Raw genomic sequence first — 23,051 nt, 5'->3', positions numbered from 1 at the left:
ACAATAAGAAGAAGAAGACGATAAGGGCAGGAGGAGAAAAACAGAGAGGCTAACCAAAGCGGCCTGCCTTGGTTGGCTACTATGAGTTGGGGTAGGGGATGAGGGGACAAAAGAAGGAGGAAAGAAAAAGTAGAGGAGGATAAAGGTAACCTACTAGCACTCACCTTAACACTGTGAGGGCATAATCAATAATCAAGAGAGTGCCACAGTTTCCGACATGGCACTAAAACGAAAATACTGAATGTACGTGCTGGATTGTCACCAATGTTCACCCAAAACACTCGAGTCTTTGTACGCGCCAGCACGAAGTTCAGTTGCGCACATGTACGCTTGCAGGAATTGTAAAACAGATCGTCCTTTCTACGACAGGAAATAATGTACAATAGATAACCTTTAACGATCAAAACTCGAGGAGAGTTCCTAATAAAAATCGCAGGAGGGTGTTTGCGGCTTTCTCCTCCTTAAGTGGAGACTCCCAGGCCCCTAGTATTTTGGACGTAGTAAATGGCCGGTCGTCTAAATTTGAGAGATGCTATTTAGGTGTTCTCTTTCTGCATTGTAAAGTGCGGAATCAGATAATAAATTAGATATAGTTTCCACACAATCCCATCCCGGACAGTTCGGATTGTGTGCTTTTCCGATCCGGTGCAGAAATTTCTGTATTTAGGAAACCCCCAGAAGTAAGCGGTGTATAAATACAGTAAGTTAATGGGTAACTCAGAAGGCAACTAATTGGTAAAACATCTCCGAAATAATCATTTGAATTGTTAGCTCACATTATATGTAACATTTCATTGCCATTCATATCTAAAACATTAGTAGAAACTGCATTTCAAATTTTTCGGGGATTCTTGAGTAGCAAATTTTTTCAGTGCTCAAATAAAAAAGTTACTCTTTAGCAACTTTGATTGTCACTTGCGTAGCTTTGCGTGGTTTTTGTATTAGAACCCCAGTGAGTCAGTGTTCCGCCTTTGTGCTTTTTATATACACGTTTCTTGGTGCTCCAAATGCTCTAACCTTTCAACATTTACGGCTTCCCTGGTGCATGAGGATTTTTTTTATCCTGGAAACAAAATTAGCAATGACTTGTCTTATATTTTCCTGAATAATTTGTCCATTTTCTTCTACTCACCGAAGGTCAAAATTCTTTTGGAATTCTAGCGATGAGAGTTCTAAGCAAGCATTTACATTATAAATGCTTGCTTTGGAATACTCCTGGATTTCATTTAACTGTAAGCATTCACTTCATATAGGCAGGTTAAGGTCGATACAAACTGCATTATGGTTAACAATTTCTTCAGAACAGGAGGCTGTTAAACTATTTTGGTAAGGTCGTAAAGAACAGGTCAGAAATGTCATTTTCATGAGTGGGTGTAAGGACCACTTGGATAAGACAGAAGCTACCAGGCGTACAGAAATACGGTTGATTGTAGAATGTTATAACATTCCTCCAATTGACAGTCTATCAGTCGATTCCGGGGAAATTAAAATCTCCTCCAAGAATAACCGACGAACTTAAGTAACGGGAGGTGACACGTCCAGTAGAATATACAGCCCTTCAACAAAACGAGATAACTTATCAGAGGCTCGGTTCAGACATCGAGGAGAATGAAAAAAGAATCCACCTTAACACGCACCCAAAGTATTTCGATGTTATCATGGGTATTATTGGAACTGCTAAGAGTATTCTTGACAACAACGAAAACACCACACCCTCGAGACTGTATTCTGTCCTCTCTATGAGTCGGGAAGTTATTGTCAAGTACTCTACTTGGTTTCAGCTTACGTCTAGACGCAGCGGACGCTAGGAGCTCTGGGACCAATCAGACGGCGTCCAAAGTGCACCATGATGGCGTTCTTCATGTTTCCGTATGTTTTATTACCACCAAACAAAGCATTGGTAGGAAAGACGTGGGACTTGAGCTTCTGACTCTAATTGGTTGGTCTTACTAACTTGTAGTGATAGCTGCGTGTGGACCGAAGTTGTAACGAAGTATAGTTCATCAATCAATATATCATCGGAAAGCAATGTTTCCGTTCCTAGTACGACATGAAGAGTGCAATTTGAAAACAAATCAGCGAGCGTTTCCTATTTTGATATTACACTTCGAAAGTTGTCAGCATGACATGTCAATCACGCGGGGTGGCCATTTGCTTTTTATGCCAATTTGAATTTTTGTTTGGCATGCTTCTTTGCAATTTATGTACAGCTCTAGTTTGACAATCAACTAAAAACAATTTGTCATCCAAAAATAATTTATCAGAAGCTAAGCGCACGTGTGTTTGAGACTTGCGATACGTTTTTTTTTTTTGTTGCGCAGTCCAAAAGCTTCATACGTTCGTCCCGTATTACAGGGTAGTAGTCTTTTTTTTTTTAATTCAAAATACGGAGGAAGCAAGGTTCTTATGCTTAGCTTCGTTTTCCAGAACTGCGTGCTTATTTTTGAAGTACTGTACTTTTACTATAATACGGCGGCAGAAATTTATGTTAATTTTGCCTTCACGGAGGGCTCCTTCAATGTCGCCGGTCCTTAAAGCCAAGTTGTTTCTAACAAAAGAAGCAATTATTTGTTCCGTTCTGGCCCACGTTTTCATGGCTTCTTCCGGAATGCTTTTAAAGATACAATTATTTCTGCGCTTGAGATTATCTAAAGCGTCGACGTCATAGCCAAAGCTCGAGTCGTCTCGGTGTTGCATGATATTTAGTCTACTATTTCAAGCAAGCGTAAGTTTTATAAGACAGCTGTAATTTCCCTTTTAGTGCCCGACAGTTCTTGAACTTTTTTAAAATGATTTGTAACCCTTTCGCTTAATTGGTTGACCCCCGCATTGATTGCGCCGGGATTTGTTCAATTTTTTTTCTTGGTGGTTTAGTCAATGGTTGCCTCAGTGTTGGGACCAGGATTCCTCTCTACATTCCACGGCATAATGAGAAGTGGGCATAACCACGCTGGTAACAACCGGACACTTAATGATGTTCACATCGCGAGAATTCGTGGTAAAAAGAGGAACGGGTTGCTTTGTCCCGATGTTTCCGTGCGAGTGAGAAAAAAAATTTATGATTGGCTATTGGTAAACAGAAAAATTGAGACCCATGCATTCTTTAACACGGTTATGTAAAAATAAAGAAAAAAAACCACTTGAACCTGTGGCCAGACAAAATTACAGCTACTACGCGTAGAAAAGATCAGGCACTCTTCAGCAAAATTTAACGCACAGGTTTAGCTGGTAAAGCAACCAAGGTGGCTGCAAATTCCTGTCAATGAAGGCTTCCCGGTCTATTTTCGCGGCCACGGTAAGAACGTCACAAATTAAGAAAAAGCTTGATTAATAAAACATAAATGGACGTTTAATGCTCCGAACTTGTGCCGAGAAACATAAAGTAACAAAGACCGTACACCCGCCGGCAATATGAAGGTGAACACCTTACCTGGTTTCTTGCTTGTTTTACGGCTCCCTAAGGCTATATTAACTCTCAACGTCTCAAATGGTACGTGGCTTGGGGGTCTAAACTTTGCGTTCTAGCCCTCTTCTGGAACAGAGCTTGATCCAAAACTTCCAGGAGCGTCAAAAACAAGAAGAGGGCTGTTCACCTTCATATCGCTCACGGGCGTACTACAACGATCAATATGAGTGCGAACACCGCTCCCCGTGTCACGCGGTACTATCAGTGCCCCCTGTTGACTTCTCTTTGAAGTACACGTGCACCTTGGTTTCGAGGCCATATTGTCTCTAGCGACCGCCGCACCACACTGCAGTTCCCGGCCGTCTGCTAGCGAAAAACGGTCGGCGCAACCGCAAAACTGTTCACCAATGTCGAAGAGCCTTTTTCGCTAGCAAAGTGCGCCCGCAAAAATATTTGTATAAATATTCTAGAGTTATCCTCTTGATTAGGAAGTTTTAGTAGATTATTCCCCTGAAAATGCGTTCGAGCTGCAAAGTATAGGTCTGGTCATCGCACGACAACCCGCCGCGACACTGAACGTTATGCTGTGTCATGTTGCTTTTACGGTGCTAAGGATCCAAGGGTATCATCTAGAAGAATGGATATTCGGGCGAGTTTGTGGGAATTTATCATGGAAAACAGCGCGAAAAAAACGACGAGGACGTCCCGTCTGTTTCTTAACGTCATCGTCGTTTCTTTCGCGCTGTTTTTTTTTTTTTTATTATGAAAGCTATCACCCACGCTCGCACCGCGCTAACTTCTTGCCTGTGCGGGTTGGTGGTCCTTTGCTATCGCAAAACTCACGCGAAGTAAATAATAGGCAGTCTTGGTTGATTTTAAACGTAGTGAAAAAAAGACGGGACAAAAAGGGCGAAACAGCACACAGGGAAAGCGCCTCTTCGTCCTTTTTGTCCCATCTTTTTTGCGATATTTTTAATATGAATGTCAATTACCAACTTGACCAGCTGACCGAGCTCTTACCAAGGTTGGTTGATTGTTTTGAAACCTCCGATAACAATATAATGCATGCTTAATGTCGTCGGCGAAGTATCGGGTATTGTTATCGGAGTCAGGGGAATATTCTACTAAAACTTCCTAATAAAAAGCATGAACCTAAGGATGTTTATACAAGTTATTTTTGCTGGCGCACAATGCTAGCGAAAAATGCTCGTCATTGGTGAACAGTTTCGCCGGTTCGCCGACCGTTTTTCGCAGCAGACGACCCGGAAGCGCAGTGTGGTGCGGCGATCGGTACAGACGAATTGTCTCGAAACCAAGATGCACGTGTACTTCAAAAAACAGTCGACAGGGGGCACTGATAGTACCGCGGGCCACGCGGAGCGGTGTTCGCACTCATATTGATCATGATAGTTCATACTTTGATGCCGACGGAAAGACAACTGACTTAAGCACCCATGCTGAGCTCCTTTTATAAGCGCGTGGGTATCTAGAACTTTCTGAGCTCGAACAAACAAGAAGATTCTCGAGCCATCAGGAAAATTCCAGTCATGCAAACACAAGAATTATAAAGTGGACAAGCGCTGGCGAAAATCAAACCCCAGCAAGCGGCGTGGAAGAAAAGCAAGCTACTGACTCAGCTAGTCGCACGCGGCATTACTCCCCTCTTGAAAAAACGGATGCTCCCGATGCAACGCAAAATTAAATTTACTACTTAAAACAAAAGAAGCGATAATCCCAGAGTCACGTAATGCACAGAATGTTACAGTACTATCGAGCATAGTTCAGTTCGAGTTGGACGGCGTGAATCACCTTTGGGTCGCAGAGGGCGGAGTGGCAATGTTCATTTTACGCCCGGCAACGGCTCGCAGTTTAGGTCCCTCGGATACCGAATTACCTTAAGGCCGAAGCACCACTTCAACAGTTCCTCGTTGCGACGATGAATTGGTGCTCAGATCTTCACTTGGTAGCCAGGCTGGAACAGGGCGTCGTGGCGATAAAGATTGTACCGGCCGTCGTCAGCAAGTTATGCGGCTTGAATCAAAGTGTGGCCGAGCCGGCGGACTTCTTCCGCTCGTTGAGTGACGAACCGAGCGTTGTCGTTCTGTTCGGCTTCGCGGTCGACATCACACTCGTCGTCGGTATTGTCCTCGGTGTCATCAAGGTCTTTGTCAAGACTGTAGTCCGGGTTGTCGTTGAAGTCATCGTCTGGGACGCCCTTGGCTCGCCGTCGAAGTCGTCGCTGAGATCGTTGTTCATGTCGTCATTCGGCGCCTGTGACAACGTCATTGTCGTCGTCAGTCTCGTCGTCAAGGTCGTAGTCGGGCTGTTTGTGGACATCGTAGCCGGGGTTTGTCTTTAAAGTCGTCCGTTTCATCGTCGCCGTCGTCGTCATCGAAGTCGTCATCATGTTATTGTCGAGGTCGTAGCCATGGGCTTTGTTGAGTTTATAGCCCGGGTCGTTTCCGAGGCCCTAGACCGGGTCGTCGTTGATGTCAGAGTTGATACTTACCGAGGACATAGATTGCGTTACCCCGCACCTCCACCAAAATTTCACAAATAAAGGCATAAAGGTGATAATTAAAACTTAAAACGAACATTGATTGCGGCGAACTTGTGCCCAGAAGCATGAAGTAACAAAAGCATACTTTGACGGCGACGGAAAGTCGACTGCCTCAAGCAACCATGCAAACCTTTTGTAAGAGCGTGGGTATCCAGAAGTTTCCGAGCTCGAACAAACAAGATTCTCGAGTCATCTAAAACATTCCAGTCATGCAAACAAAAGATAAAGAGCACAAACGCTAACGGCGATCAAGCCCCAGCCAGCGGAGTGGGAGTCGAGCACGCTCCTGACTCAGCTATTCGCACGCGGCAATAGCATGACGTAGGGGAGTAGATTCAGCACTCGATTGTAGTCTGATGTGCACGTGGCGGTTGAGGCAGGAACCAAGTCGATTCCGACTGACGAGCGCCGGAAGTAGATAACTGCCGCGTAGAACCGAGAGCAACAGCACTTGAAGAGTGAGCAGATTATTGTCGTCCCTACTATCGGCAGGGCGTTTTCAGAAAAGATCGAACAGCTATGTCCGGCTACCATTTTCAATTTTGTTGAAAAAATGTATTTGACTGTCTTCGCGCCCAGAAGAGCAAAACCAATGCTTGTTTAGAAAAAAAAAAAGTTTGTCTTTGCGAAAAAATGAAAGACGTTTACAACTCCCTGTAATGCCGAATTAGAGCGCAGCTCTTGAGGAGGAGAAGGGGAGGGTACGGAGGGGACGGTGTGTCTCGCCTGCTCCCTCCTCATCTGCTCCTCCCTCGCTCTGCTCCTCGCCTCCTCCATCTCTTCTCCTCCTCCAGCTTCTCCTCCCACTCTCCTCCGCCCCCCCTCCCCGTCCTCACTTCTCCTTCCCCTTCCTCCTCCTTTCCCTCCCCCTCCTCCTCCACCCCTCCCCCTCATCCTCCCTTTCGTCCTCCTCCGCCTCCCTGTCACCCCTCCCCCTTCTGCGCGACGTTTCGGCATGGTGACGTTTCGGCACCGTGCCGAAACGTCCCATAATGCACCGCGCGGTTACGCTGACGCCGACGCTGACGCCGCTCAAGCCGGAAGGGGCGTCTAAGAACTGCGCTCTAAAACAATTATAAGCACCCTCCCAGTCACGTGCACGTTTTGCGTATCGTGCGATGTTAGCATTTCGGACGGCTTCCCCAAAAAACTGTTTTGGCTACGGTTCTAGGTATATTTACTGCCAAATGAGACATAGGAAGGATTGACAAAAAATATTAATCACCAAGTATTAGGGTCGTTATTTTGAGAAAAAAAATGTATTCCAAATAAGGCGAATTGCGCAATCACGCTCTGGATTATTTGTTTTTCGGTGCCTATAAAAGCTAAGGTCTTAAGACTTTCCGTGTGTTGCCGTGTACTTTGTTCATCATCGCATAATATATGTTGTCCTTGTTAACGGGCGAAATTCACAAGAATTGATGAAACAGGCGCATTTGACTAAATATGCCTTATTTTGAAACGTATTTAAAAATGCCATCTTCAATATACTTTACACATTTCGACATTAAAGTTCATAATAAGTACTAAAAGAATCTGAAAAAAAAAAACATAGCGCAACCTTTGGGTGGCTTTGAACTAATAAAGCAAACAATGTGGTCCAACTGACGCTAACGCGGTTGTCATGAATCGGGCGTGGACATACCCAATATTGACAATTTTATTATTTTAACCGAAACATAAAACTGCTAAGGGGTGTTCAGAAAAAGATAAATTAACAGCACAATGGTGGACGGTAGTTTTGAAGTTAAAATTCCTTATACATTTTTGTACAACAAACCCAAAAATGCGCATGGGCCGGAGCGATCGAGAGGCCCTACCCTTTCACATGCTTCGCAGTTCCTGTTTCGATCGCTGGCGTGTAGCATCTCCGTGTACGGGACGTACAGGGAGCAACGGGGACGACATTGCGAACAGATTAGCCTACAACCATGGCGGTAACATGATGTAGGAAGTAGGGCGCGGCAGAACCTGCGCCGCCTGCGAGCGCCAACAGATCCGCCGCCGCGGAGGGCCGCACAACGCAAAAAGAGTAAAGGTACTGCAAAGAAAAGTTACTGTGACGGATCACGTGCGTGTTCTCAGTTTTAATGGCTGAACTTTACAGTTCGAAGCTCAAGTGCAGCGCCGATTACCTCAGAAGGCACAAGAAAAATAATTTACTACTAAAGGGACTTTCCAAGAGTGATGGATCTGGACATTGCTTCGTTGAAGAAGCCCTGAAGGAACTGTTCCTGTCCGAGAGACGGACTTTGCGCGCTTGAAATGCTTCAGCCTTTTAGAGGAAATGACTGCAGAATCGTCGAAATTAACGGATCCTGAGGAAACCATCGTCCCGGAACAAGCAGCAGTCTGAGAGCTGAAAAGGGGTGCATACTCTTCAGGAGTTTCATCTTTGAAACCAAGTTCTGCCCTGAAAAAGCACTGTAGGAGGTCTTACGTTAAGCGAAAGCAGGAAGAAATTGAACGCGCTTGCCACAAGAAGGTAAAATCAAGCGTAACTACAGCATATAGCGTGAGAGACAAGCCTGCAATTTTGGCACAAAGTTGCAGTACCTGCTCAGTGTGGTTGAGGAACCTTAGGTCTGCGTTTCGTGCTCCGGACTCCTGCCATGAGCGCTGCCGTCTTTTTTACACTGCTACCGGAGCCGCTCTCGACGAAAGAAATTCAAGATGTTATTCCTTCAACCACCCGCTGTTTGCTCCGCAAACCGAGACATTACAAAGAAAAACTGGGAGTGTGGGCAATTCCTCACCCATGCAGAAGAAGGAGAGTAAGCGAGCTGGAACTGCGGGTAGCGATGGACTATTACACCTAAGATGATCTTCATTGTACACAGCACAGTCCCAACAAAAGCAACGTCGTTGACGTCATGGCGGACGGAACGATAGAGCATATTGTGAGACGTGTGATGACGCGGTCAATTCGCAAGGCTTATCGGATGTATAAGACAGCCCACCCAGACACAGCCATCGGCCTTACGAAATTCTATTCTTTGAAGCTAAAATGGGTTCTGCACGCTCCCTCGAATGAAGTTTGTGTGTCCGTTTTTTTGCGCCACCCCGAAGCTCGCTGTGTGCGCCCTGGAAAAAATTGCAGGTGTCATAAGGAACGCCAAAGACCTTCATGACATTTCTTTGTGCAGTGCACCTTCTGCTGGGATCGGTGGCCGACAATAAAGAAGAAAAAAAAGGATCGGTGGCCGAGCGGGCTGAAGCGCACACCCAGCTCGACGCGCGTGGAGCGAAAGCTCGCGCTGCAGAACCCAGGGATCCTGGGTTCGAGCCCCACCCCTGCCCGTTTCGATCTGGATGAGCATCCTACCGGCGTGCGGTCGTGTATCACTACTGCGTGGTGCACGTTAAAGACCCCAGGCTAGCGGTTCTACTGCACTGGCTAAATTGCTCGTCTACAGTGTAAACCAGTGTCGCCCCTACTGGCAGACCAACCTTACGCTGTATAAATCACTCAAACGTCCAATTTGACTTTTTTGCACCTTGTGCTAAGTCTTTACTTCAACAGTGCAGCACATGCCCCTCGGTTGGGTGTTCTGAAGCGCCGAACCTTAAAAGTCCAGATGAGGAAGTGCTTTACGTAGCCTGTGAAAAAGACGATCTAATAAAGAAGGAAGTGAACCCGAATACATTTCTGGAACACCTTCAAAAGTATGGCAGGAATTGGACATCGCATGATTATATCAGCCGCTTCCAGAGGAAGGCGAGAAGCGATGAAAGGAATTGACTGCGGAAATCTAGCATTGTTCTCCACTTCAGTTTCGCGGCGAACTGTGCGGCTCTCCTTCCCGAGGGAATCAAGTCGTACCACTGGAGCACGAGTCAAGTCTCCATATTCACCTGCATGGTCGCGACGAGAAAAGGAACCTGCAGCTGTGCCGTCACACGTGACAAAATGTGCCACGACACCACCCGCGCATGCTACGCTGTTAGCAAGGTACACGAGTGGCTTGAGGACAAGATTCCATTGTATGGTCGTGTGACCTACGTCAGTAACTGTGCAGCAAGCCCCTTTAAGAATAAATACCCACAATACAAGCTGCAGAGCAACAAGTTCACGTCAGCGAAGTGAATGTCTTCCGCAACTGGACATGCAAGAGTACCTGCGATGTAATCGGTGTCCTTGTCAAGCACCAGGCAATTTCGTAAAACCACGTCGGTGATCAAGTCGGCGTCAGAGATAGTTGCCGCACTGAACAGTAAACTGCCGAACGTAAAAGCAATCCGCCTTCCGGAAACTGGGGTGAAGGCGCTTAAGGACATGAAAGCAAAGGAGTGGGACTCTGTTTTTGCTGCGAGTGCAATTCAGTCCTCTCACTTGTGGCAGTGTATGCGTCCCGGCGCGTCGCAACCACAGTTCTTTGTAGCAAGAACAGTAGACGCAGAAAACATATATTTTTGAGTGTAAATTCTTATATGCCTGCGAAAAGCAGATTGAGGTCGCGAGGTCGCGGTGCCACTGAGAAGAAAAAAACAGTGGTCGCTACAGGAAAAACAGGAAACAAATGTTCCACCGTGGAGTGCCAGGAGGGCGCCCTGACCGATTCAAGTCAGAGTCCGGCAGAAAGAATGCACGCGACGAGCGCTGAAAGTCCGCACAACATCTTGATTCACTAAATTCCGTTCAATTGCATCACTTTAAACGTGATTTTATCATTATTTACACCTTATCGTCAGTAGCCTAGCCTCCCTAGGAAGGATAGGCTCCGAAATTCACTGATCTGATAAATCGAGAATTCTGTATTTAAAACTCTTGACTTGTGCTTCAAGCTCATCTGTAAAGTTTCGTATGGATTCTTACTTTTCACGAACTCCTGTCACAGTGCTTTCTGTTTGCAGATTTGCTACAGTTTTCGACCAATTTCTTGCCCTTGTTTGAAGTCGTCAACGTCCTATCTTTTTCTACTTCCATGATGGCAATTCTGTAGATTTATCACTTTGTTGATTCAAAAATACAAATATATTGCGAAACATTTTCGAAGAGCCTGACAGGACTGGTTAGGAGACTTTACCTGTAAAAAAAAAAATTAGGATGGCATTTATGTTAAACTAATTTTCCAATTTTTGCAAGATTAGGAACCTGCCTACATTTGAGTTTGATTTGGATGCTATTAAATGCAAAGGTGCAAGCTAGCTGGACAGAATGACAAAATGTTCTCATTCTCCAGGGAGTATATTCGTACATTTGAGTGTTTTTTAGAAAGATTGACGTTTTCAATTTTAATGACAATTTATGCACATATTTAACACACGCGTCCAAACCATGTTAAAAAATATAAGTTTCCAGTCTTTTAAGATCCGGATCCATAGAGCTCTGAACTGCTTTGTAATCGATAATACATGTTTACCTCCTTTTATTTTATGTGCAGTCTCTGCACAAACAAATATGAAACCTAAGGCGATAACGTTTTCTTTTTTCTAACATCTAAAGCTACGGTTTTACGACAGTCGCTATAACGTGAGCGCATTCCGACAGCGACGTCATGATATTTGTTCCTCAAAATATAATTTTACTTTGTTAAAAAAAATGAGTACGTTTTTGCTAGTGTACAACAAATAAAATATGTCTTTTGGTAAACATTGAAAAAAAAAGAATAATATGCCGACCGGACATGTTCATTCGATCCTATCTGAAGACAATCTCAGTCAGTCGGAATTATTTTTTTTGCAGTATTTTTTTATTTTCTTTGCGTGTTTCGGCTTTCCGCGGGAGCGGTTCTAATGGCGCTCACAGCCGGCGCACGTTCTGCTGCGCCCTGCCTCCTATATCATATTACCGCCAATGTTGTAGGCTGATCTGTTTGCAAAGTCGCTCCGGTTGTTTCATTTACGTCGCGTACTGGGAGGCGCTACACGCCGGCTGTTTTAACAGGCACCGCGAAGCGTGCGACAGGGAAGAGCTTCTCGATCACTCCGGCCCGTGCGAATTTTGGGTCGGTTGGACAGAAATGTTTAAAGAATTTTTTCTTCAAAACTACCTTCCACCTCTGTGCTGTCACCTCGCCTTTTCCTGACCACCCGTAGTATTTTTACGCTTTGAAAAAAGGATAAAATTGTGAAGAATAGGCATGTCATGGCATTGCGTTGGCGTTAATTTGGTGAGTGTTCTCCCTTTATAAATTAAAAACCACACGAATATTGCTTTATGTGTTTTGTAAATTCCGTTAGAACATATTATAAACCTTAATTTTGGAGAGTTTAGAAAAAGTTAAAAGATAACATTTTTTGTCAAAAATAATTTTAAAAATAATGCATATTTAGTCAAATGCCCCTGTTTGAGCAATTGTAGAAACTTTCTCCTACAAACCAGGAACATAATGTTTCATGCAAATATGAGGTAATTACAGGGTAACAAACTGGCAAAGTGTGTAGACCCTAGCTTTTATAGGTACGGAGGAAAGAAACTAATCCAGGGCGTTATTGGGCAATGTGCCGTATTTTCGATTTTGGTTTCTGAAACTAACGACACTAATACTTGGTGATTCATACCTTTTGTCAAATCTTATACCTATTTTGTCAGCAAATATTTCTAGAACCGTAAACTGAACCGTTTTTTTTTTTTTTTTTTTTTTAGAAACCATTCGAAATGCCAACATCCCGCGATACGCAAATCTCGCACGCGACTAGAGGGTGCTTATAATTTTTTTTTTCGCGAAGACAATTTTCTTGTTTAGGGAAGCATTACTTTTGGGCACGGAGCCAGCAAAATATATTTTCAGCAAAATTAAAAAAAGGTCGCCGGACATGGTTGTTCGATCTTAGCTAAAAACGCCACAAGGCAACCTATAACGCATTTTGAATGGCGCCATCTAGCGACTAAAGCAAGAAACATTGGGAATGCCTGGAAGTGGCGGCTGCATTGTTCAAACGTGAGCTATCCCTCTGGTGGCTTCGCTTAGTCTAGTACCTGAAGCGAGACATATTGGGTAGGCTAGGAAGCCGCGATCGCATAATACGCCGGCACGGCGGGAGCTACGGCCCTGGCGGGCCAATCGGAACGTGACTACGTATCGCCGAAGTGCGCTTTTGCTGTGAAGAAGTATCAGGCCTTTTACTGCGTCATGCTTCAACATGTGTGCGTTTCGCTCGTATAAGTAGCACATACCGAAGCCATCGGCGTGCAAAGAGGTGCTTATCGTTCACCCTTAGCCAGATTACGAGACGGGGTGAAACCGTTGGCTCTCCCACCGCTGGCGCCGCCCGACTGTTGCCGGCTGGCTATCACGATTTCGGATCGATAAGTTCACACTCTAAAGCACAGGCTTAGCTTTTCAGGCACGCTCGTGGCCGCAAATAATTTATGCCATTATTTTGAATGCCACAAAAAGTATGCTTATTATTTTCAGGTAGAAAATTGTCAAACTGGCAATCGTCTAAAATATTACGGAGCTAATTAAAGGCATAATTTGATTTTTATGGTCATTTGACACTATTGCAGTTGTAAAAACCCTGCACAAAATTTTCTTGTGTTAAATGAATTAAAGCCTGTCGGAAAACCTAAACGCACTACTCGTGACAATCGCCGAAATCTAAAAAAATAATTTTGTCCTTTCGTAGGAAAAAATTTGAAAACAAAAATTTGCCGGAAGCACGATATTAAGTTTTGATTTAGCAACAGTTTCCCCGGCATATAAATTTTTCAGCCGTTTTTGAATTAGGACTTTTTCTTACACGATCTAAAATTAAATCGTTCTAGTGTTACATTCCCCTTTAAGGGTTTGTGCAACGTTGTTTGTGTCTTGCGAAAATACTGCTTAGAACGAATACGTGGTATTTATAACCGATGAAAGACGGGGAGTGGCTTTTCCCGCCCTATTTTAGTTCTAGAAACAACGTTGAAAAGAAAAACAGCGTTAACCCCCTTAGCTGGCAGCCAGAACAAGCGGCCGCTTGATATGGAGCCGAATATATGCCGAGTTCCAGACATTCTAAGGGTTCGGTTATCATCACCACTTCAGGGGACGGACATAAGCGACTTCCCGAATGCTTGTAGAGCTATTGATTATCGAGCACCTAATCCAAGTGCTCACGCTATGCTCGGGTTCAAGCTATGAGCCGTATTAGAGTATCGTCATTTTAGGGACTACATGCCAACACTAAGACCTGCAAGCTACTACCTACGTCATCAAGTTTTGCGAAGGAAAGATTGGAAAAGAAATGCTCGCTTTTGTCCTTGAAAATTTACTGCAAGAATTAAGTTTCTTGCTAAGTGGCACTGCGTGCGACAATACTTGGGTCCCACTAGCGCAAGTGAGCTCTTGTAAAAAGAAATGCGTTATAAATTAATACTGTTACACTGCCCCTTTAATAACGTTTGGTTTTTTAACGCGTCTACGAGCATGTTAATTAATCAATGCAATCCCGTTGTCGGAAAGCTAGAGAAGACAAAAAAAGACATCGTGTAAAATGACTGCCACGGTGGTACCCTGGTACGATATAAACTAAACCCATTAAAACGTTTTCAAAATGCCCCAGTTGATTCACTCTGAATTGAGTGGACACAGAAAGATTACAATATTGCTAGTTCTGACGCCAAGACTTCACCAGAGACTGGGGAAGGCACCAACCACAGAAGTACCACTCCTATTTCTTTTTTGGCGGAATCGAACACTTCCGGCTGAGGCAAAGAAGGTGTAATAAACAAATATGGATTCTTACTTGAACAAGGCATGCTATTCTGCAGCAATTATATGCGTCAGGGATGCATATAAAGATTTATTGCCTACAATAGACAAAGTTGATTAGAAGTGAGCACTTTATTTGCGTGACCATGGATAGCATACACCATTTTCAAGTTTATCCTGAAATGCGGCCAGGTGTAGACGGTAGTTCATTGAGAACACTTCAAACTACAGGCGACCTAAAACACGCTGGAGGTGGCAAATACCGTCCATTTCATTATCTCTGCGCACAAAATAAGACAGTGGAATTGGCTTATAAGAACATTAAAAGCCAAATCACGAAGCATGAATCCTTTGAAAATAAACCACGTTCCGCAAATTTTTATGCTCTAGGTACAAGAAATTCTTCTAGGTTTTCTTTTTTGTGCCTACCTTTTAAGATATCTCCAGGTTACCTTCGCGTAAGAACCAAACAAGACACGGATGAACGGTTCACTTTCTGAAGTGCATTCATGATAATCTTTTTCTATATTTTTTAAGTGATGCATTAATTGTGCTGCGTGTTTTAGATGTAGGAGCGTGTTAAACTTCAACTGTGAGCAATAGAACAATTTCAGTTAATTGAAAACGGGTCAGAATTAGGAATACGTCTCCCACCTGAAAATGTGTAAATAGTGACACGTTCGCAGCACCTTGTCGCTTGCTTATTTCACGCAAGAAGGAACCAGTATCTCATTTTTGTAATGTATAATATATTATTACACTCCCTTTAGGTTATGCATATCTTGGGACTATCTGCCAAGCAGAAAGAGTGGGAATTGTGGAAGATGATGGCCTTACCCGTAAGGGAGTACACCGCATTGCTCATGAACTTGGACACCTGTAAGTAGCAACAGATCTGAAAGATGCATGCAAAAACTACCACGCAGAACCTAAGCGTTCCGTCCTCCTTCTTAACCAGCACCACTGGAGAGGACCACGCACTGCTTGAAGGCTGGATTATGTCGTCGTTCGGCATTTCTTGCACTTGCTCTTGAATTACCTTCCTTTCTTTTACAGAGACACTGTACGGCGATCGGTGTACAGAGAGCACGTCGTCCTCGGTAACGATGAGATGCTTCGCAACGGCGGTTTGGGGCACCCATGAAGACGTCGCAAAGCAGTCGCTATATTCGGCGAGGAGGTTACTCAGCTGCCGTCGCTTCGAGCCTCGAAGCTTGGGGTCAATGTCGAGCTGCGTTGACGGCGTAATATCCTGCTGAGTTGGGGATGATTCTTCAGCAATCGCGGCGATTTCGGAGGAGTTCCGAAGTTCCTCGAAGTGGCCTACAGCGGCACCTTTCGTGAGGTGTTGCGTTTCTTGTCGAAAGTTCGTCACGAGGACCACGGTGTGCCCATCCTGAAGCTCAGCCACTCCTCTTGCGACGCCTATTCCTCTTCCCAGGAACAATTGAAGGTTGCCTTCCAAAACAACTTCGCCGCAGGTAGCTGCATCGGTCACAACGGGTACGACAACACTTGATCGCGGCGGCAGGTTCACGTGGTCGGCAGCGACTCGGACGGCGGCTGACGCTGTTCGGGGTTTCTCTGAAGGCGGAACAGGCTTGCGCAGCGTCAATTTGTTCTCACCACGGTCGATGACGGCGCCGTATTCATACAGAAAGTCCATGCCGAGAATGACGTCTCTAGAACCGTCTTGTAGAACGACGAACTTCACAGGGCACGTCTCACCGTGGATCTCGACGCTAGCAGTGCATTTCCCGACTGGTGTAATGAGGTGTCCCCCGGCGGTTCGTACTTGAGGTCCATCCCACAGCGTCATGACTTTTCGAAGGCGGCGGGAGAGCCTCCCACCCAAAGCGGAATAGACTGCTCCGGTGTTGACGAGTGCCGTCGCGGCGTGGCTGTCGATGATAACGTGGAGGTTATTCGAAACTGTTACAGAAACGTCGTTTCGGGGTGTTGCGGCGTTAGACTGGGAGAGCTCCGACGATCTCGGAGGATCTCGGCATCGTTCGTCATCGGCAACGCCACCTCCCGGCATTGCCGGGAGGTGGCGTCTTTCTCGGCGAGACCGACGGAAGGGCGATAGCAAGCGTCGAGGAGGTGGTGAACGGACTCGGCGGGGAGACGACTCAGGAGATGAAGAGCGGCGGAGGTAGTCCTCCATGTCCCGAGGTCGCTCTCCAAGACGTGGTCGAGGGTCGCTGAACGCAAACCCTCGTAGGCCCAGCTGACGGTAGGGGCATCGTCGGTAGATGTGGTCCGCTTCACCACAGTGGTAGCACAGGCGGCGTCGATCGGCCGTTCTCCAAACGTCGGTCTTCCTCGCACCACGCTGCTCCGGGCGTGGAGCATACTGCGGCGCCGGTGCCTCACGTCTGGGAGCTGGCTGGTAGTGTCCTTTGACGGGAGGTGCTCTTTTGGCGGCGGCGGTGTAGGTCAGGACCGGCTGTTCGGGAGCCACTGAGACGGGGACCTCTGGCAAGAGGGCCCGGTGTACCTCCTCGCGAACAGGCTCGGCGATTGAAACAGCGGCGGGTCGTTCTGAAGAAAGAAGCAACCGCTTCAGTTCTTCTCGGACCACATCCCGAATGACCTGCCAAAGGTTTTCGATGCCAACTTCACCGAGGTCAGGGCGGGAAGATGGAAGGGATGAGGTGGCAGCTACGCCGGTGAGTCTCTGATAACGACCCGCCCTAACCGACAGTGCTCGCTCAATGTTCGTTGCCTCAGCAACAAATTCATCCACGGTCGTCGGTGGATTGCGAACGAGGCCGCCAAAAATCTCGCTTTCCACGCCTCTCATGAAAACGCGCAGCTTCTTGTTTTCGGCGGATCCAGGAACGGCACGGGCGCACAGGCGCAGGACATCTTCAGTGAAGCTTGTCACGCTCTCGGTCAGACCTTGGCACCTTCTTTGAAGGATGTCCTCGGCTCGTTTACGTCGGTGTTCGTTTTCTAAGGTGCGCTTTAGCTCCTCCATGCAAGTCTCCCACGTCGTGAGGGAACCCTCGTGGTTCTCAAACCATTGTCTCGCCGTTCCCTCCAGTGCGAAGTAAATATTTTGGAGGCACTGTTCTGCCGAACGGGTCTTCGGAAGGGTACGATGAAGAGAAATAAGGTGCTACCCCGCACCTCCACCAAAATGTCACGAATGACAAATGATGAGTGGAAGAATAGCTAAAGAAACAAAGTGTTTAATGAGGTGAACTTGTGCTCAGAACTAAATAAAAGAAAGGTACCGTTGCAAGCGTCGATGTCGGCGAAACAGCAGGATCGATCGCTGGAGCGAGACTGACCGCTGCTCGCCACGCCTCGGATCCCCTTATGTACGCCCGCCGGCTTCTATTCTAGAACAATCGGCCCAGAATGTTTGACGACTAGAAAATTCGGAATTCGATCAGACAAGAATGATCTCAAAGTCGCGAGAACGCACTGTTGAAGAATAAATAAAAGAACATTCCACTGACTGGAATCGAACCTAGACTTTCCGCGCGACAGTCAAGCGCGGTAACCATTCGGCCACGCACGCGGTCACTCGCCGACGCGCGTGGCAATATGTCGGTATAAACTCGTCTCCAGACATCCCCGGGACGCTAAAGTAGAGTACAACATTTAGAATAATTCTTTCGTGAAGGTATCGCAGAGAAACGTCTATGAAGCCAGATGCCTTTTGAATGAGTGTTCCTTTTTCATTTACTCGACTGAGTGGAAGCGGAGTTGTATTCAAGTAGCGTTCAAAAATGCGACTGTCAACCTCAAACTGAAGTCAGCGTGGTGAATATGTGAGTTTCACTGACACTGGAAGATTTATTGTGCTCTTTGTGGCAGATGACTGTTGTTTTACGCTATTTCAAATATATAAAATATGTTAGCTGTCGTCACGTGGCATCAATACTTGCTATGAATGTGATGGGTACATTTCGAGGGATGCCAAAGATAAGCACTTGGCTAGTTTGCAACCTCCAGTTAATACAACACAGTGCAGAACGCATCTAACCTATAGGTTAGATGCGTTCTGCACTGTAGAAAAACCAGCCCTCAAAAGCCCTTGATGCTTAGCGCAATTAGTGCAAAGAAAAACTGGCCGCTGTTCTTTTGCCCACGCTGTTGCCAGATTGGAAATCGCTTGTGTTTGTTTTAACGACAAAACAACTGAAACTGTCACGGCTAGAGAAAATCTTAAAATTCACTGATTCATGAATCAGTGAATTAGAAAGCATCTGCTTTAGAAGCATTGGAGTGCTTGTAAAGCAGATTTTTTTAAAGATATACGAACACGTATATTTATATTTTGCACCAAAATTCGGTTTTATACGATACATGTTGGTATAATGTCGTCTTCCGACATCCCCGGGAATGATGGAATGGGGTGAAAAATCTCGAAGAATTCCGCCGTGGAGGAATCGCCGGGAGGCGTGTCTGAAGCTAAGTGCCTCTAGGAACGGTTCCGTTTTTCTTTTTCCTCCATCCGCTTCAGTGGAGGTGTAGATGGAATCGAGTAGCGTGTAACATGTCGGCCTTCAGTTATTTTTTTTTTTTTAATTTTTAACGTAAAACGTTTCTGGCCTGGTGCTTGGCATTTCGTGAAGTCCAGATAAAAACGTGGATGCGAGGCTGGACACTGATTGGTTGATAGGTTAGAGAGGGGCTGGGGTGCTCGACGCTCGTTGGTTAATGGGGAGGTCATGTAACACGAGGGATTGGCGAGGAGGAGTGAGGTAGTTGAGGAGAAGCTCGAGCACCTGTGCGCACTGAGGTAGAGGAACTTAAGAGTGTGGAAGACTTGAAGATCGCCAGGTTTATCAGCCCGATTAGCGGTAGCATCGCCTCATTCTTGGAACATGCTTTGATTTGTGCACATGGTACGCGTTAAACTATCTATTTAAGAGCGCTCTAAAGGTGGGAGTCTGGACTCATGCTCGAACGTTTCGCCTATTGAACACGACTGCCTAGCGATTTCTATAATTTTTTCTAGATGGTTGATGTTAATTCTTGTGTGTGTATCCCACACAGAATTGGCAAATTACAATAATGGTTTGATGATTTGAGTAGGCCGCTACCTTTGTTCTGAGAGTGCAGCAGCAAAGTTTTCTTTTTAAAATTCACTATTTCTATGAAGCTTTAACCACTACGTATAGTTAATGTATGTGTTCAACGTAACATTTCATACCATTTTCCAAAATAAACACCAGTTCTAAGGTGTATGAATGTATGAAGCCAGTTTTAAGAGTATGTTGATCTTCTGCACAACTTATATCTGAGAACAACACACAGTGGTCTGCAAAAAAGGCACTGCATTGATTTATCGACTGTCGAATGTTGATGAAAACAAGAAACAACAAAAAGTCGAGCACAGTGCACAGAGCATCGGGGTATTCCTGACATAACCAGCAGTTTCAGAGGAAACATTTTATACTTGTACAAATTGTTGACGCATATTCAAATATGTTTCTAGCCAACGCACAATTTGATCGTTCTCGAGCAAGCATCTTGATCTCTGGAGACGTTAAGGGTGGGAAACATGATCACACGCCTTTGCAAAGTATTAAAAACTAAGTCAGTTTGGCACCATTAATTTATTACTTTTACAAATTTGTCCATAGTGCGAAAACACTGCTTCTGTGGAAAGAGACGCCGGCGATATCCATGTTTGTTTACGTGTTCCATGTTTTAATACTTTGATTTATTTTGCCCCACCAAACGATTAGAAACAAAAAAGTGGTAGAAGGTGTGGAATGGCCACATAAAGTCGGTAATTAAAAAAGAAACCTTACCAAAAAAAATTATTATATCTGATACGCGATATGGTCAAACGCATGGCGTGTTCAAATAGCAGGACAATAAAAATAACAAGTGCGACAGCACACAGATGAAAGATCGTGCAATTTTTGCTCTGCCCCCTTGTTGATTTATTGTGCTCCCATAAAAAACTCTTCTAAGAGCCAAGTCATCTTAATTAATCCTAATGTTGATCAACATAACGCCAAATATTTATTAAACTCGGCCTACGTAGAAAATGTATCCTGTTACAAATACACTGGAATCACTATCACAGAAGACTTAATATGGAATTTTCGTATTAAGACCGTGCTAAAGAAGGCAGCGAGAAGTAATGTATTTTTTCAGAGAAATTTAAATCAAGCATTACCTTTTACTAAACTCACAGCATATAAACCATTTGTTCACTCACAGCTACTATACGAAAGCATAATTTGGAATCATCGTCAAGCCCACTTGATTATTAATCGCTAATCCTCACAAAACAAAGCGGCCTGATTCATTCATCAGAACTACTCATTTTCACGAGCATGTCAGAACACAGATCTGAATCCAGTCTTTCGGTTTTATCTATAGGTAGAAAACTGTCTCAACTGTGCTTCTTTTATAACCTGTCATAACCTTCCACATTTAAGATCCACTTATTTTCATCCTCCTTCCTCTGTATCTCTTCAGTGTGATCATTCTTTCAAAATAGAACGATTGCAATCATGCACTACTTGGCACATATTTTCCCCACTTTCACTGGAATTCAACTGGAATTCCAGTGAATTCCAGGGAAAGTGGGGAAAATATGTGCCAAGTAGTGCATAATTGTAATCGTTCTATAATCGTATATGTGCCAAGTAGTGCATGATTGTAATCGTTGTAATCGTTTATGAATTCAACTGGAACAACTGGAATTCCTTGACTGAACTCAGGGTATCCGATAGTAAGCATCTTTTTTTTCGCTCCAAGTGCAAAGCCTTTTTTTATATTTTGTATCCTTTTTCTATTTGTTCTTACTTGCCATAAATTTCTTATTGTTAGATTTTTTTAACCTTTAACTTGTTTACTCCCTCCTTATGTAAAGCATCCGGCAGATGTCTTTAAACTTGAAGTTGAACTTGAACTTGAGCAAAGACCCGGACATATTTTTGCTCAGAGTATCAGCCTTCGCTAGTGTTATATCGTGACCTAGAGAGCCGAGACAGGCTTTTCCTGGTGAAAGGCTTGATGTTTTAATGATGAATTCCTGGAGGTCGCGAGGTCTGGCGGCGTGCCGCACGCAGGGCTAGCGCCACCGCCGCCTGCTGGAATGCCGTCCCTTTTAGTATACCACAACTGGAAACACCGTCAAATACACAAATTTATTAGCCAGGAACTCTACACATAAACAGCGGCTATAGATTTAAAAGCGGTAAGTAACGCACGGATAGAAGATAACACCATATCGCGTAGTGATACAACTTGAGAAATGTGCTCGACTGCCAATTTCCTCAAATGGCATGCCGTTCTCCTGCTCTCCGGACTCCTGAAATGGAACGCCGAGTGTAGAGCTGGCTCGCGGCTCACGCACGTGCAGCATACGACTTATCCAAGCGCTGCTGTGCCTCCTCGTAGCTGCTTACAACGTCTGCTTGCCGGAACTTTAAGTGTCGCTTTAAAGCTGCATTCACACTGGCGCTCGAATTGTATCCGCGAAGCCGATCTGCTCGTTCTCATCATCAAATGCGCGTGAAATTGTAGTGCTTCTTTCAGCAGCCGCGTTTGCAACCACTTTAAAAATGCTACTCAGCCGCCAGTGTGAATGCGGCGCAAGAATTAATTGCGTTACACAATATTTTTTTATCGCCAGGCGGACAATGTGTTCAGGAGATAAGGAAACCGAAACATGTGGATAATACGACAATTCAGGAATCAATTTTCAATTAGACATTTTATAGTATATCTTTACATTGAAGAAATAGAGACCATCAATATTGAAGGCCAGCCAAATTTTCAAAAATCCTGAATCGAGCACGCAATTGGAGTTATTCATTGTCAAATCTTGTTCTGAAAATCTGATGATACCGAAACCAGATTCGCAATCTCCGCCTGAAAGGACACCATTGTCTAACGTAAGAGGGTCACGTTTTAATGACAAAATTTGCGTCACTTTTGCGACACAGCGCGACGGAACTGTTTGCAGCCGATGCTTTATTGCATTTCGCACTAAAGCGATAAAGGGGTATCCAAACCAAAAAAAGAGAGTAAAGCGTGCACGTTTATATAGAGGTACTTTCTTTTAATATATTGTCCGTGAATATCGCCATGTCACTACGTTTTTATGAACTTGGAATATACACTGCACTAATAATTAGAATGTTTAAAAAAAATATACTCTCTTGACGCGCAGGCTTGGTTGCCCACATGACGGGGAAGAAGCGGATTCCAACCTGCCAGACTCTCCTGGGGCCGAATTATGTTCGGGGAGCGATAACTTCGTAATGGCCCGAAAAGCCACGTTTGGGGAAAACAAAAATGTTTACCGTTTGTCAGAATGCAGCAAAAACATTATACGGCATGTTGTAGGGTAAGTAACACACGATGAAGAATAATGCCGGAATTTCTCTGAAACCTGCATATTAAAGCAGAGGTTTTCTATTTTATCATATATGCATAGATGTTAAAGTACGGCCGACAT

At 44.8% G+C, this 23,051-nt stretch overlaps 1 protein-coding gene across 1 annotated transcript in view; it reads left to right on the top strand.

The window, feature by feature from the left end:
- The window catches only part of LOC115323018, a 189,103-nt gene that overhangs the window by 96,779 nt on the left and 69,273 nt on the right, over nt 1-23,051 (top strand). The window contains exon 10 of the mRNA XM_040205305.1: nt 15,376-15,484. Within this exon, the coding sequence (XP_040061239.1) occupies nt 15,376-15,484 (109 nt within the window). The remainder of the gene's footprint in view (nt 1-15,375; nt 15,485-23,051) is intronic.

The sequence above is a fragment of the Ixodes scapularis genome, unplaced genomic scaffold (assembly GCF_016920785.2).
Source record: "Ixodes scapularis isolate PalLabHiFi unplaced genomic scaffold, ASM1692078v2 PGA_scaffold18__7_contigs__length_3171195, whole genome shotgun sequence".
Classification (NCBI taxonomy): Eukaryota; Metazoa; Arthropoda; class Arachnida; order Ixodida; family Ixodidae; genus Ixodes; species Ixodes scapularis.
This window is presented reverse-complemented; position numbering and strand designations above follow the sequence as displayed.